We start from the raw sequence: 16417 nt of genomic DNA, 5'->3' as shown, positions 1-16417 counted from the left end.
ACGCACAAGCAAGAGAAATGCTCCGGCAGTTAGTGTTCTCGGATTGCCGCAGAGCTGAAAATGCAAGATTATCTCTGCCCTGGGATTACTTTATAAACACATGAAGCGGCGGCCTGGGAAAGGCAGCCCGTGGCACCCCGGGACCCGCATCCCGGCCATGAGCCCAGATCCGTGCCCCTCAGGCATCAGCCGGGACCGTCGCCGCAGGGCTGTCGCTTCGCAGGCACGGCTCCCGCAACGCCGCTGCAGCTCTGAAGCACGTGCACGGGCCGCACGGGCGTGGAGCGCTGCTTGCATTGACTGCGCCATGTTGTTCCCAAATCGGTAAGGAGCACTGGCGGTCGCTTAGCGCTTTGGGAACGGTGGAGCTGCGTGCACGGGCGGAGCGGCACAGTATGGAAGTTGGACAGAAATCCACAGGAAAAACAATGCACAGACAAAAGATGAGAGCAGTCAGGGCAAATGGAGTAAAAGCCCTCTTCTGCCACCCGCCACGCACGTTATTTTGCATTTCCACCCACAGAGGCAGCCGGCACGAGCACCCCCAGGGCAGAGGCGGCTGTGGGAGCACGGGGTCCGGCAGCACCATGGGAGCGAGACCCCCACGAGCCCAGGGCTGGCAGCACCCCAGTGCTGGTCCTTGGCTCGCTGCCACCTCACCCTCGCGCCAGGCTACTTCTCTGCTGTGCCCCAGCGAGAGCCGGAGCTTCCAGAGAAGCTGCCGCCTCGCCGCAATGCCTGGGTTTTTAATTCACTCGGCTCTGAAGGCTGCAAAGCCCAGCGCCGCTTTGGGATGCTGCCTTGGAAATCGGCCGCTGCCACTCGCGCGCACGCAGGAAGGGAAAGCAGGAACACCCAGCGTGGCCAATGCACAGGAGGAGGTGCACGGAGTGGGAGGGAAACGCCTCCGCCCCGGTCCCAGGGACCCTCGGAGGACGGCGGCGCCGCCAGTGAACCCTGATGCCGCTGGCAGGACACGGGTTAATCCAGCGGCTGCAAAACCAGGCGACCGCTGCGCGCCCAGAAATCCCCGAGTTCGGTAATCTGTCTGAGCAATTAACTGGGATCAGGGGCAGCGAGCGGCTCTGACAAACTGCAAAGCAGAAACCGGCAGCAGCTCGCAGGGCGCTTGCACGTAACCCGCTTCCCGAAGGCTCAAAAGGCTCACTCGAGTGTGGATCCCAGGGCAGCGCCGGCGAGAGGTGCCTGTCTGCGGCCCTTTCAGAAGGTACTTGGTCGCTCTCCAACACCGGCCCCTTTCTCCCCTGGCAGCGGAGACACTTCACAGGCAGCATTAAATGCAGAATAGGCTGATTTTTAATGCAGAATTATACAAATGGCACCATTCTTCCATTTCATGCCTCCTGTTAGGTAATCTATTGGTACTGCACAGGGAATCAAGGTTATGTCCTTGTTGGGATGATTTACGAACTCTGAGCGTTTCATACCTCCAAACAGCAAGTGAAACAGCGACAAAAATAGTCTGGTGAGCGCCTGGAGCGCGAGCGGGAGCCGCGGCCGGAGGGACGGGGCGATGTTCGCTCGTCCCAGGCAAGACACGGCAGGAGAGCGGGCACCACGCTCTAGGAAAAGCGTCCCTGGCAGCACGGCCGCGTGTCCTACCACGGCGTTGGGAGCACGACCCGTTGTGAGAGTATTTGCAGGAACGCGCCGGCTGGAGGAAGAACGAGCCCGCCGCACCTCGGCGGGTGATTTTCACGCTGGAGCAAGAGGAAGAGGGGAAAGCTGTGGTGGTGGCAGATACTTGGCCCGCAATCTCGCGTCCTCGCCGAGGTGGGCACCGCAGACCCGGCGCCGGCCGTGGCCGCTCTCCCCTCCAGCCCCGCTTTCGCGTGCCACGGTCCCCATGGTGCAGCGACTGTCCTTTGCCGTGACACCACCGGCCGTCGCCATGGAAATAGAGCATCGCCGTTTCACTCCGGGCCGGAACGGGACCCTGGCCGGGGCTGGGAGGAAGCAAGCAGCGCGCTCCCATGCGAGGCGGCACGGACGGGTGCCCAAAGGCACGTGGCGAGTTACGTCGCGGGATCAGCAGGAGACCCCGTGGCCCACCGCATCCCGCCCCGCTCCCCCGGGTGCCGGCAGCGCAGGCGCGGGACCGCGGGCACCACCGACCGAAGCGATGCTTTGCTCCGGGACAAGTCGCTCTGAACCCAGGCCCAACAGGGACTGGGGACTTACTACTCGCTGCGCTGTCTGCAGCCGCCACTTCTTCCAGGATAATTATAAATTTGAGAAAATATGGCTGCCAAGCTCTTTAAAGCCAGGGCTGGGAATTAAGGCACAAATGCTGACACACAGTAGCACCTAGGTAAATTAAATGTGCCACATCGCTACCTATCTATATTACAGAACTGAGCTGCAGGATTACCTACTAATAAAAGTGATATTTAAAACAAGTCCTAAGTTCCTCCGCTCTCCCCCTTCTCCCCACAAGTAATTAAAGCGGCACCGCTTCCCGCGGCGGAGGGGGTGGGATTTATCACGGAGGGGAATCAGCGGAGGGTGAAATAGGCTGACTCCGCACCACGGCGCTTTCGCAGCCAGGCAGACGCCACCCGCTGCCCCGGGAAAACGGGGCGGACAGAGGCCGGCCGGGGCTGGGGCGCAGCGGGTCCTCCCCGGGGCAGGGGCGTCAAGACGGAGGCGGCCGGATCCGTCCCTGCCTGCGCCTGGGGAGCCGCGGAGAGAGGGGCAGGAGGGCGGCCGCTCGCGCGAGGCTCTTCTGCCTCTGTCTCGAGCTCGCCCAGCTGCGAATAAACAATTTTAACATTTGAATAGCCGCGAGTGCGGAAGGCATAATTAATACCCAGCGGTACCGCCAATATGCTGATGCGGTAGGCGCAGACCCTGCCAAGGCTGTCAGGGAGCAGATCTGGCGCAGCGGCCCCGGCTGCTCTCTCCTTCGGGTCCTGTCCTTCGCTGGAGGCAGAGAAAGGGCAAAGCCCTGAGCGCAGCGGCCCGGGGCTCGTGCTGGACCCCACCGGCGCGGGACCCCGCCAGTGCATCCCTCGCCCACGCCGCCAGAAGCGGCACGGACTTGCAGAGCCATGCAGGAGAGAGAAAAAAGGAGAAAAAAAGAGAAAACAGGCGCGCGTGGCACTGCTGCAAAGGCAAAAGGAGGTTTGCTCCACGGCGGCCACGTGCCCGGTTGCTGCCAAAGCCCAGCCAAACTTCAGCCCTGGGTTTTAAGTTCATTTCCCGGTTTTAAACACTTGAACGGATGCTGACAGGACCAAGGGGCGCTCGGTGCCCGCAGCCGGCCTGAGGATGAGCGCAAGAGCTCGGCTAACGCAGCAAGCTGGCGCACGTCGTCCCAGGCTGCCCACCTAGTTCAACTCGCTCTGAAACGGACGTAACATCTGCTGTAGAGTGTTTTCCCTGGTCTGGTGGGATTATTTCAGATAGGATTTGAAAAGCGCCAGGGGCGGGAAGCCCAGAAGTCGGCATGCGCCTTCAAGACAGAGAAGCGTCTTCAGCGAATTTCCGTGCAGAACCAGAGCTCGGCAATTCCCCCGCTGCCGCTCCGGCAGAAGGAGCTCCGTGCACAGTCTAGCTCCCCCAGGAAGACCCAGCGGGCCGCGGTTTCGTCTGCCAGACGTCGCGAGGCAGGGCTGGGCAAGCTGCCCCGAGCTGCCTGCGCTGCTGCCCGCGCGCCGCAGGCAGGGGACGGCGGTCACGCTGCCTCCCGCCCCGGCCGGCTGGCAACCCGCCCCGAGCACTTGCCGGGGGCCACGGCTCAGCTGCAGCCCGGGGTACCGCAAGCGCATCCCCCCCGGCGGGCACGGCGCGGCCGCCGCTTCCCCCGCCGCCGCTCTGCACGCTGCCAGCGCCCGGCCAACCCAGCCGGCAAACACTGCGCGCATTTAGCGTGGCAGGGCCGGACAGTGGGGCGTTTCATCAAACCGTCGGAACTAACACTCGGCTTTTGTCCCGCTGGATAAAGGGGGTTTGTAAGCGCTGGCTTTCCAGCCCAAACCTGCACCTGTCTCCGACTTATTTCACTCGTCCCCCCCGAATTCTGCACCAGCGCCGGGGACCAGGCAGCAGCAAGAGCTTCAGGTCAGGCACAACTTGCTGGGAAGTTTCTCTTAGATTTCCAAATCCACTAAAAATCTCGTCAAAGAGTCACAGCCTTGAGCTCCATTCTTGGTCATATTAAAAAAAATCCTGCAAACCTAAGGAAATTAGGGGGTTCCCCCTTACCTGAGCCTCTATCTAAGCGTCCGCGTTATTCCTCCGTATCAGACCCAGCCCTGGCAGGAACCGAAGTATGGCAGGAACCGAAGTATGCCGCAACAGCGGCACATCTCACGTTAACCGGATGGAAGAGGGAGCCAGTACCGTGGGGCTTCATCGCCACCCCGTCGGAGCGAGAGCAAGGCACCAGCACGGCAAGATGGGGAGCAAAAGGTACGTCGGGTCAGCGCTGCAATGCAGATAAGCACAGGAGGGGCTGAAAAAGCAAGAGGACCCTTCCAGAAGGGGACACCGCCTGAAGACCCTCCGGGAGCCGTCGCGCAGCCGGTTGGAAGGATGCATTTTTGTGTTCAAAAAACGGGTAGTGTTCAAAAAACGGGCAGAGGTGGCACTTCAGGACATGGTTCAGTCTGGTCTACCCTTGATTGGCTTAGAGTGGACTTGGTAGTGTAGGTGAATGGTTGGGCTGGATGGTCTTAAAGGGCTTTTCCAACCTAAACGATTCGATGATTCTATGATTCTATGAGATGCGGTGAGGCTCGCACCACCACATCAATTCCCGGCTTTTCCTCGCTAAGAGCTACCCGGGAGGTGCCCGGGCGCGTGGGACCGCGCTGCCCTCTCCCATCACCGTCATGAGAGCAGAGGACACCCCCCGCTTTTAGCAAAGGAGTTTAAAAACCAGCGCTGCTGAAGGGAAGGGACTGTGGCATATATACGAGCGCACTGAACTTGGGAGCTTAGAAATCGCCCCTAACGCTGTACAGAATGAATAAGGACGGCCGTTCGGTTTAGCAGCTCCCCGATGCGGCCGCGGGCTCGGGGAGGAAGGTGCGCTTCCCCCACAGCCACCAACGAAGGAGTCGCTCGTTTCCCTGCTCTGCTCATGAATTTTCTTCCTTTGCCACACGTCTCCCCCCGGTACCATTGATCAGTGGACAAAGGCGGGTTTCTGCAGGACGATCGGGCCTCCCCCTCTGAGGAAACGAGCACGATGGGTGCGAGAGCGGGAGCAAAGCCCGAGCGCTGCGGGACGGGATGGCAGGAGAGGGGCTCTCCCCGCCAGGAGCTGAGTGGACGAACACTGGGATCGCGATAATCCTGCCTGATCCCAGGCTGGAGCAGGAGCCTTACGAGGGGTTTTCCTCCTCCGAAGCTCATATCCACAACGGCACGGTGATTTTAAGAGACAGAGACTAATTCAAGCCAGCCCTCCAGCTCTGAAGGGACCTACGGAGAGGAAGACCATGGTACAAGCTACCGCTCACACCGCCCTTTAACACCGCCGCTTCACCAGTAAATAAACCAAGTGGTTATCTTATTTTCTAAATTAATGTGCTCAAGCATGTCATTACAACGTATGCAGGAAAGACTTTGATCTAAAAAAATGAGATAAGTTCGCTCAGTAGGTATAAAGTAGCATCTTAATGAGCTTTAAAACAAAATAATTAAAATAGGTCCATTGCATTGTTGTAATGCAATACGGCTCCGCAGGAGCCACACTTCAGAGGCCACCGCTCTGCCCACCGAGATATCTGCGTTGATGGGAAATGCCACCACGGTGGAAAACACCCAAGGAGAAAATATCTTCCAATGGGATTTTTAATGATGATCTCCCAAAGAGCTCCACTTCCCCGGGAGCGTTGACCCCGCTGGAAACGCCGGGATGACTGGCACAGGGCCCAGCCCTCCCCTTCCCGCGGCGAGGGATGGATGTCCGCATGGGAAATCCCACCGACTCGGTCTTAACTCCAGCACTGTGGACTCCTGGGAGAGCCGCTCTCGGTTCACGCTGGAGTAACCGAGACACAAACCTGGCTTTCTGCTGGGAAGTCCCTGGCAGCCCAGGGATGCACAGCCTACCCTGGAACCTCAGCGGCCGTACACAGGAACGAAGACAGGGAAAGCGTAAGGAATTTCAAAAGGATCCGGTAACTCTTACAGAAATGGAGAAGACGAGAGAAAGAAAGCCTCTAAAAGCAGACAGATAGACAGACGGCTTTTATGGAGCAAGAAATACAATAAAAAGAAAAAACCCCAGAAGCAGCAGAGCACTCTTTGAAGGCGCGACACATCAATCGGAAAGCCTGCAGAAAGCAAAGGCAGGAGAGCCGGGATGCCAGGGAGGGGAGCACAGCGCCGGGCCCGGCATCGCCCGGCTGAGGCTGCGGCGTGGTGCTGGGAGCTCCCGGCCCCCGAGCCAGGCGCCGGGGCTCTGCCCAGCCCCGCAGCGGGGACGGCCCGCTGCTGGAGAAGGCTCACGGCTTGACACGCTCCATGGGGAAAAGAGAACAAACGGCCCAAAAAGCTGGAGAAAAAAGCCAAACCAAAATAGAAAGCGAAGGCAGCGAGAATGAAATCCAGGGAAAAGACTTGATCCTTTCATACGGAGGTTTAAATCCCCTTTTAGCACCGAACAATTTCTTTTCCATGGAGAAGAGCAGTTCTCCCTGCCACGGCCACCTCATCACGCAGACAGCATCCAGGCAGCTCGCGGGCTCTCCCGCTCCAGCAGCCGCGGGAGTGAAATCCTGCCGGATCAAGGTGAACGTGAGTCACAGAGGCACTCTGAGCGCCTAGAAAACACTGCGCTGTTTGTGGGCACACACCCTCCGGAGCCTAATTGCCAGTGAGTCAGATATCGCTGTGCTTTGCATCTCATTAAAAAAAAAAAATCCCCTTTGCGGGAGCGATTAAACTTTTCAGAGCGTTATCTCCAAAGGAGAGCTGGAGGTCTCTGCCAGGCGGATCGGCGGCGACAGGAGACCTCCCACAACCCTCGCTGCTTTCCCCAAACCTCTGCAATTTATTGCATCTCCCACGGTATCTCGGCTTCTTGCGAACACCCCCCGCGCCAGCTCCACGTGCCAGCAGCCTCGCACCGCGCAGGTCCGGACCTCCGGAAGGACGAAAGGGAAGAACGCAGAATCGCATCCCCTCCCACCAGACGCCTGAGCAGAACATCCCCACGGAGCTGCCCGTAAGAAACGCTTCCATTCTCATCCCTCAAAATTAGCAAAATTGATTTTGCCAGAGAACACGTCACTTCGACAGGGACCCAGAATAAGTCCTGAATATTTCACATCGGAGGACGCTCAAGGAGTCGAGAGCCTCTTACGAAGCCAAGGAACAAGAAGATGCGCAACTCATCCTTCCCAGAGAAAACTTAATAAGACAACCGATGAGAGGCAACTACTTGTAGAGAAAGGGTTTATTCTTCTCAGGAGCTCTTTCTAAAATAGGGCTTGCCAGCATCTGAAATGGCAACGCTTTCCCTGCGTAACGCCCAGCCGCCGCGGGCTCCGCCGAGCTTCGGCTGCTGTCGGGGAGAGGCAGAGCCCGGCTGCGCTCCCGGTGGGAAGCACGGCCACGTGGCCTCGGCTCCCGGCATTAATCACCCACGTTTCGGTGGGTACTTAAGTGGATGTCCTAATCCATGTCAATTAACTGACGCTTCATTACTCGAGTCCTGCAGACGGAGGCGGAGATGCTATCGCAAGCAGCGGGAGCGGGGCTGGGGTCACGCACGGGGCTCCGGCAATTAGAGGAACGAGTCCCCGAGGAAGCCGCGCGTGCGGCCAGCTCGGCTCGACGGGAAGGCAAATCCCGGAGCGGGGGGGAACCCGGGCTCCCCCCCGACCTTGCCGCGTCTTTAACCTGAATGACAGGCAGTCAAGTGGCAACGTCAATTAGCGACGTTTGCTCTTAACGGAGCCTCAAACGCCGTCTGCTGAGCGCCGAGCCCTCAGCCCTCCCACACCCAGCCACAAAAGCTGTGCGCAGCTCCCGAGCCAGCATCACGCAGCCACGTCTCCTATTTATAGGGCCATAAACCACGGCCGGGGCGGGTATTGCAAGCAGACTCTCTGAGCATCCCGGGATGCCGCAGAACGGGAGGCACGGCCACAGCCCCTTACGGATGGGAGCAAACAGTCCCTGCAAGGTCGTAGCTCCGCTCCACAAAGCCGCTTTCCTGCACGGAGCAGCACAGTCCCTTGCACGGCATGCACGGCTCTGCCGGTGCCGCGAGCACACGGTCACCCCCCCGCCATGGGTGCCTGCGCCAGCACGTCCCCATCCCCTTGTTTCTCTCGCGTTGGGGCACGCGCGCTCCGGCAAGCTCCAGTTTTCCCACCACGAGGATCCAGACTTGTATTTCCCTTGCAGGAAGCACGTCACCGCTCCCGACTACGTGTTGTTCTCGAAGCAGCTTTTACTTGGCCTTTATCTGGAAGCCAGCGGAGTTGGCAGCGCTCGCACCCCAGCCAGGCGGAGGAGAGCTTCACCGCTCCCACCTCTCCACTTCGCAGCGGTCTCGGACAGAAAACCAGACCCGGGCTCGAAGGCATTGCCAGGGGCACGCAACCCGCTGCGCTGCCGGGAAGGACCTCGGGCGAGCCCCCGGGGGTGCTTGGGCCTCCTGCCTCGGTGCTCACTGACCCCATCCCTGCTTATTTCCATGCAACTGCGCACCCACTGCCAGCCAAGCCGGATTTCTTTTCCTTTTATCACTGTCGCTTGGTTCCAGAAAGGCTGAATCGCTCGGCACTGGTGAGAGGACGCATCCTCCTGCACTTGGGGTTACTGCCACGGCTCTCCATCTCGCTCCACGAGCATCGCGCGCCGCAGCCCCGGCCGCGGGCGGGAGCTTCACCACAGCATTGCCCGGTGCTTTGCCTCCAGCATGGGCAACCCGCGCGAGAAGCGCCGGAGAGAGACGAAGCCTCGCCAGAAACTCCCACCGATGCCTGCCGCGTCCCGCGGCGCGGCTGCAGGCAAAGGCATCCGTCGCTGCGCGGAAAGGCAGAGCCGCTGAGGCCAAAGGAAGGACTTGATAAACCCAGCAAGCAGTAGCAATTCAGTGGCAGACAAAACCTCATTTCGTGAAGAATCCTCATAAAACCAAATTAACGTTGAAGGATGAAGGCAGGTAAAACCTCCCACGGTTAAGTTCAGGCCACAGAGACTCAGTTTAAATCCCCCAGCAGTTCTGATTTAATCAATGCATTTCAAAGTGAAATTAGATGAAGTACATCTCCATCACAGGAAATTATGTAAGCTATCGAAGTCTGTAGGTGCAGGTCCCGGTAAGAAGAGCCACAGGAAATATTCACATTAACTCGAACTCCATCTTCAAGGAGGCAGTCCAGGTCCAGAGGTTTACATTATTCCAGCGGAAAAAACGCACTCTGATGAAAACCGTGGACCCAAGGCGAAGAAGGGCCGAGCGGCAGCTTCGGGGGCCTCCCCCAGAAAAGCCGCGGTGGCTGCCGGGCTTGGCCGGGAGCCCCCTCCCAGCGCTACCATCCAGCGCGGGAAGGAAGGAAAAAAACCTTCGCCGAAAGCGCCAGTGCGGCCGCTCCATCCCCCCCGCCCATCCTGCCCAACACGCTTGGCTTCCGGGCGCTAGCCTGCTAGAAGAGTTTTGGTCTCAAACCCAAGCTCCGTTGGGCCCGAGTCGCTGCAACGCGCTTCCCCGCGGCCGGCCCTTAACGCGCATAGCGATGCCGCAGCCCCGAGCGCAGCAGCCCCAGCACGGGAGCCGCAGCTCCCGCTCCTCCGGCTCAGCGTATTGATTCCCATAATCTTTCCTCCCGGTCCTTCTCCTGTTAGCTATATTTAAAGGCTTAAGCATGCATATATTTCCATAATGAACCTCAGACCTGTCGGAAGTCATACGGATTATTCGCACCCTATGGAGCTGTTGTGCGAAGCCGCTCTCGGCGCTCGCCGCCGCCCCGTATACGTATGCGTAGCTGGAAATGTAAATAAGCCGTGCCGGGAGACCTCGCAGATCGAACTGGGGCGAGGAGAGGTAGGAACAAGGTTATCGGGCCACCTGCAGAGCCGGTCTCTACCTCGCCCTGGTCCCGTGTGCAGGCTGGGCTTTGAAGGAAAATTAGCAACTCCGTATTTTCAGCAGAGGACTGTAACAGCAAAGCCGAGCCGCGGCGCTCCGACGCCCGGAGCAGACGGGCTGGCGGTGAGCACGTGCCGAAGGCAGGCGGGGCGGCCGGCGACGCGGGGCAGCCCCCCGAAGCATCCGGAGCGAGCGGCAGCTCCGCGACCACGGCGGCTCCCATCCGTCACCCCGCCGGAGACGCCACAAAGGCAACGCGGCGGCGGCGGCTCCGGCGTTATTGCAACAATTATTCATGCTCTGGGGAAGAGGCTGCTAAAGGCCCGCGCCGCTCCCTTTGCCTCATCTGTGAAATTGCTGCTGGTTAGGAGGTACGAACCGCTGCATAAAAGCGCAGTTTATTCAAGCATTATTGTGGCTGTTAAGTATCATAGCCGGTGACACTAGATGAATTTCTGTGGCAATCAATTCACCTGGGAGCAGCCAGCTCAGCCCCTGCGTGGATGCGGGATGAGTAAGGACTCCTCGGTGGAGGCCATTAACTCCCGCTGCTTACTGCTCTCATTACTTTCCAGACTGCAAGGCTTGCATCTTCGACGAGCGGCTGAGCCTACATTTGACAGCGCGAACTTGATGAGTGAAATTCACAGAAAATGTTTGCTTTGGCAGTAACTACAAGGCCCATAAAGTTTCCTCGGCGCCAATGCGCAGGGATGTATGCTTTTAATGAGTTGTTTTATACAATCGGGAAGAAATTGCAAACGGTGTTTCTACTCGTACTGCAAATCACTCCGGAGCTAAATGCTGTAAAAATCGTGGCATATTGCTTGAAATATTGTGTTGATAGCTACGGAAGGGAAGTCCTCGGCACAGCTAGAAGCCAGGCAGACGGCACGCTGCAGAACGCTGCCGTGGCCTTACAGGCAGGCACCGGCACCGACGCAGCCCCACGCACGCACGTGTACGCCGGCGCACATTCGGGAGGCGACGGAGTAGCCGCCGTCCCGCCAAATAACAGACCTTTGCCCCGCGGCGCCCGTGCCGCGAAGGGGATCTGGAGCATCCCTGGCACCGCGCAGGGGCTTCAAGGGGGAACGCCGCACAGCCGGCCCGGCTCCTCGCAGCACGCGGGGCTGGGGGAGCGGCGAGCCCCCCGCCACAAAAGCAAGGGCAGAATAATTCCGAGTGACGCGGGTTTGCGGGTCGAAGAGTGGGGCTCGCCTACAAGGTCGCGCCGCGGCCGCTGCCCCGGGCGAAGGGAAGCCGGCTTGAAAGAAGCAGTAAGGCACATCTCCCCGCGGCAGGCAGCAGCTCCGGGCAGAGACTGCGCAGGGTGAAACGGGCGCTGGAAAGGTCTGCTGCTTCTCCTGGAGCTATTTTTCTAGCGGTCTTCAAGAAAATGAGGGGAAACGACATGGGAAATGTCAGAAATAAAGCCAGAAGCAATTAGAGTTAGAGAGAAGTGAGAGCAGCAGGCAAGGTTAGCAGTAAAGTTCTCTCTTATTAAAAATAAAACGCAGAGGGACTGGAAGCTGGCGAGGTGGTACAGGGGACAGCCTGGCGCTGCGGATCCAGGAGACACAGCAAAGAAATTCGCCAGGCGAATGGAGGAGAGAAGCGAGCGGAAGGCTCCCGTTTTCACTGCTAAACTCTTCACAAAAATAAGAAAGCAGAGGGCGTCCTCTGTTTCCAAGATTACAGTCTTCTGCCGGCTCCAGCCTCGGGAAACAGCCCTCCGGCTCCACCGGGCTTTTCATCTGCCACAGAATAAATCCAAGCGCCAGGCACCCTGAAAAGCGTCTCGGGGGCTTTCCCTAGGAGCAATTCCTAAGGTCGCTACAGCACCGCAGGCTCCCCGGAGACTCGGTCCTGCCTGCCACGCAGCAACGCTCCCTCGGCAGACAGACAGACATCTCCGGCAGCGGCGTGAAGGCGCTCGCGTGCCCGGGCCATCACGGCGCGGCGGCCGGGGGCAAGGGCCGAGGCCGGGGGGCATCGGGAGCTCGCTCGCCACGTGCCTCTGGAATACGCCGCACGGCACGGGCGAGCGTAAAACAAAAGCCGAGGGCCTCCCCTGACAAAACCTCAGTTCAAGTTTCTCCATCTGGAGCCGAGGCAGAGGGACAAAGGCTCCAGCGGCTCCAAAGGGTGACGGACGCCGGCCTTTCGCATCGCCCGCGGCGTTCGGGGGGCCCTGCCCGCCTCCCCTCCCGCGCCCCCGAAGCAGCAGCCATCTTCTGCCGGAGCGCAGGGGTGCGGGGAGCGGAGCGGGCTGATGGGCTCCCCTAGTTGCTGCGCGGGGTAGGGCTGCCGGCGGGGACGCATCCACCCGCTCGCCCCGCAGCCGGCCGGGGTGCCCGGTCCCGCTCCCCAGGGAGCTGGCGCGAGGTGCGGGAGCGGGGTCGCCCGCTCGGGACCCCTCGCCTCGGGACCCCTCTCTGCAGCGGCGAGACGCTGCGGGCAGCCGGGGAACACGATGCCGCACCTGAAATGCTCCGGCACTGTGCAGAGGGGAGGCCGGGGCAGGTGGCAGGGCTTGGCCCCGGCCCCGCAGGAACCACTCGCCCGCTCAAAACCGGGACTTTTTAAGCAGAAAACCGGGGCTGGGTGGCGGGGAGGGGGGGGGGGGAGAGGAGCGGAACGCGGAGCACGCAGCAGCGCGGCGTCCCTCACGATCTCACTTGTTTCACACGCTGCTGCTTTGGAAGCGTTCCACCGAGGCGGGATCGGCGGCGGCGGGGCCGGGCGCGGGCAGGGGCCGGGGGGGGCCGGGGGGGGCCGGGGCTCGGCCAGCAGCGCTCGGCGGGGCCGGCGGGCTCCGGGCTGCGATGACTTCGCAGCGGTAATGAAGCGGCGTTACGCAACACTTTGCCTCCCTCTCCTCCGCTCCGCAAATTCCCCGTTTCATCTCCCGAACGCATCCAGCCGCCCCCCCCAACCCCGCACCGGTCCCGTCCCCCGAGAGGCGCCCGCCGGGACTGGGGGGGGAACCCTTGCCGGCAGCGTGCAGGCAGCGACGGGCAGGGGGACGCGGGTGGGGGGCGGCAGCGGGCAGGGGGGCAGGGGGACGCGGGTGGGGGGCGGCAGCGGACAGGGGGACGCGGGTGGGGGGCGGCAGCGGGCAGAGGGGACAGGGGGACGCGGGTGGGGGGCGGCAGCGGGCAGGGGGGCAGGGGGACGCGGGTGGGGGGCGGCAGCGGGCAGGGGGACGCGGGTGGGGGGCGGCAGCGGGCAGAGGGGACAGGGGGACGCGGGTGGGGGGCGGCAGCGGGCAGGGGGGCAGGGGGACGCGGGTGGGGGGCGGCAGGGGGCAGGGGGACGCGGGTGGGGGGCGGCAGGGGGCAGGGGGACAGGGGGACGCGGGTGGGGGGCGGCAGGGGGGCAGGGGGACGCGGGTGGGGGGCGGCAGCGGGCACGGGGGACATGGGTGGGGGGCGGCAGCGGGCACAGGGACGCGGGTGGGGGGCGGCAGCGGGCACAGGGACGCGGGTGGGGGCCGTCCCCGAGCGGGGCTGCCGGTGCCGGTGGGAGCCAGCCCCGCCGCGACCCGGGGCCCGGAGCCGCCGGCGCCCGGCGCTGCCCGAAGTTCCTCCCCCAACTCCCCGAGCGCGGGGCTCGGCGCTGCGGGGCTCGGCGCCCCGGCCCTACCTGCTTCCCGGGAGCCGTCGCATCCACATCGTCACGTCTCCCGGCCCGGCCCGGCCCGTCCCGGCCCGGCGGGGCTCACCGCCTCAGCTCTCCATCCCCGCTCCCGCGGCGGCGCTCGGCGGCGGGGCAGGCGGCGGCCGGCGGGGCGGGCATCGCCCGGGGGCGGGCGGCGGAGGTCGGGCGCTCCGGCTGCCCCGGCCCCTCAGCGCCGGCGGGGCGGCTGCGCGGCCGCGGGGGCTGCGCGGCTCATGGCTCGGCTCGGCTCGGCTCCGCCGGGCTCGGTTCGGTTCCGCCGGGCTCGGCGCGGCTCCGCTCGGCTCGGCTCGGCTCGGCGCGGCTGGGCTGGGCGCGCCCCCGCGTCTGTGCGCGCACCCGCGGGGCGGGGGCGGGGGCGGAGCGCGGCCCCTCCGCTCCCTTCCGCGGCCGCGGCGGGGGCGGACCCGCAGCCGGACCCGCAGCCGGAGCCCGGAGCCCCCGGGCAGGGTCCCCCCGGGGTGCCCCGCCGGGAGCGGCCTCGCCCCCCGCCCAGCCCCCGGGACGCCGCGGCTGCTTGCCCCGCTTGCGGCCCCCGGGGCGAGCGCTGGCTCTGCCCCGGGGCCACGCTAGCCCCAGCGCCGGCTCAGCTAGCCATGCCTTTAGCAGCCCCGGGCGCAGCGCCCCTCGCACCTGCCCGCAGGCCGGCCGGGAGAGCGGTGCCCGCCCGCTCCCCAGCAAAAAAAAAAATACGAGAGGAGTTCCCACTCCTGACCCCGCACATCAGCTCTGCGGGGAAAAAGCGTGGAGCGAGCCAGAGCGCTCATCGGCCGCTGGCGAGCGGCATCTCCCAGCCAGCCGCCGCCCCCGACTCCCGCATCGGAGGGATTTGCAGCCACCGCCACCGAATTTCCTTCAGCTGAAAGTTCGTGCCTTTTTCCCTCTGTGCTCGGTTACAGACAATAGAGCACAAAGAGGACGAGCGAACGTGTTGGGAAAGGCTTTGGTTATTTTAAGAGGTGTTTCATCAGAGCCTGATACGCTTGCTCTCTTTCCAGGGGTGCTGCCAGGGAGAAGCCAAGTGATTCCTACAGCTAGCGTACTGAAAGAGAAGTGCCTGTCTTGAAAAGACGAGCCTCCTTGGGTGGCTTCTGTTCAGTTCCTGCAATAAAAGAAGGTTTTTGTATGAATTTGGGGACAGATCCTTCGAAGCTGCTCCTGGCTACGAGTGGGAAACGGGACCGCAGCTGGCGGCGGGAGTGCCTGGGGGTCCCCTCGCAGGAGCCAGCCCCCGCCGCGCCGCAGCTCTGCACGGGGCCCGCCGGGAAGGGGCATGTCAACCACCACCGCTCGCTTTCTTCCAGACAAGCGCGGCAGAAAGCGAGGCTTAGGGAGAAACGAGTCTCCCTCCGCTGCCTTCCTGAGTCACCGGGTTTCTTTTCCGTCTCCATATAACCTTATTCCAGAAGCAGAAGGAGCCTCCTCTAAGCGAGGCAGCCCACCGAAAGGTCGGCATTGCCCCTGCGATGCCTCGCAAGTCCCCGCTCCTCGCGTCTGCTCCCGGTGGATCAGCTCCGGCTGCCACTAGAAGTGCTGTAGTTCAGCATCCACATCCCCACGTTACTTGGAGCTGGATTCCCGGTCGGAAGGGACGTATTTTGGGAAGGGTGAAATCTCGGGGGCTGGCCTGAAGAGCCGCTTAGCCTGTGAGATTTCAGCGGCTGGGGAGACAGACCTCTCCTATGCAAGCCCAAGCAGAGCCAGGGCTGCCAGAGCATCCTAAATAACGGCCAGGCTGATTTTTCCTTTTTCCTAAGCATGCTTCCGGCCTGCTGGGGCAGTCTGGGCATGCTTCCCTCAGAGCCACCGATGAAATCCCGACTTGCGGGCCAGGCAGCCTGTGCTCGGTGATGCTGTAAGGTCGATGACGGTGCCCTCTCCGTCCCCCTGTAATGAGGCCGGTTACAAACCGGACCGCAGCTCTGGCCGGTCAGACTTCTCGTCCCTCCACGGCCCGGAGGGAGGGAGCCGCGAGACCCAGGGACGTGCGTTACGTGCAAAACTCGTGCGACTTTACGCATGATGCTCGTAGCTGCGAATCGTAACAGCTTCAGCAGAAACAGATGTCAAAGCACAACGCTCACCTGGACGCAGTCTTTCAGAGGCTGTACGTGTAGTGACTTGAAAGAGAAACCTTACTGCAAGCCTGGTGACTTTGTCATGCGTTAAACCCAGCTAACTAACACGAAAGGGAAGGAGGGAAGAGCGTGCAATTGTCAGTCTTGTAAGAGTCTGTTCTGGAGCCCGAGCGATACTGGAACGCAGTTAAGTAGAAGACAATCAATTAAGGCTTAAATAAACCCAAACGAGCAAACATTAATGAGAGCTATCTGGTACCCGAAACAAATCCTCTTAACTCATCCCCACTTAAAAAAGTATTATTTCCCCATTTGCGCCGAATGTGCGGAGCCGGCGCAGGGATTGCGTGCGGGGGGACCCATCCTGGGGGGGGGGGCGCAGGACCACGTCCGGGGAGCTCAGGCGCCCGGCAGCACAGCTCAAGCTTGGGTGAGGGGCTGAAGTCAACAGGAAACTGTGCCTGTATTTATTTGGCTATACCCGTCTGTTACACCGCTATATGCATTGGTGAGGCAAGTGAACGCCAGTATTGAACGCCCCCGCGCCCTTGCCATCAGCTTTCCTCTGGCCCCGAGC

At 61.8% G+C, this 16417-nt stretch overlaps 1 protein-coding gene across 1 annotated transcript in view; it reads right to left on the bottom strand.

The window, feature by feature from the left end:
- AJAP1 (adherens junctions associated protein 1) overlaps nt 1–13758 on the bottom strand; it is a 34134-nt gene extending 20376 nt beyond the window's left edge. Inside the window, 2 exon segments of the mRNA XM_075721740.1 lie at nt 2841–2943; nt 13730–13758. Coding sequence (XP_075577855.1) covers nt 2841–2943; nt 13730–13758 — 132 coding nt within the window.
- Between the last annotated feature and the right edge of the window lie 2659 nt (nt 13759–16417).

The sequence above is a fragment of the Pelecanus crispus genome, chromosome 15, assembly GCF_030463565.1.
Source record: "Pelecanus crispus isolate bPelCri1 chromosome 15, bPelCri1.pri, whole genome shotgun sequence".
Lineage (NCBI taxonomy): Eukaryota > Metazoa > Chordata > Aves > Pelecaniformes > Pelecanidae > Pelecanus > Pelecanus crispus.
Note: the sequence above shows the minus strand (reverse complement) of the source record. Positions and strands in the feature narration are given on the sequence as shown.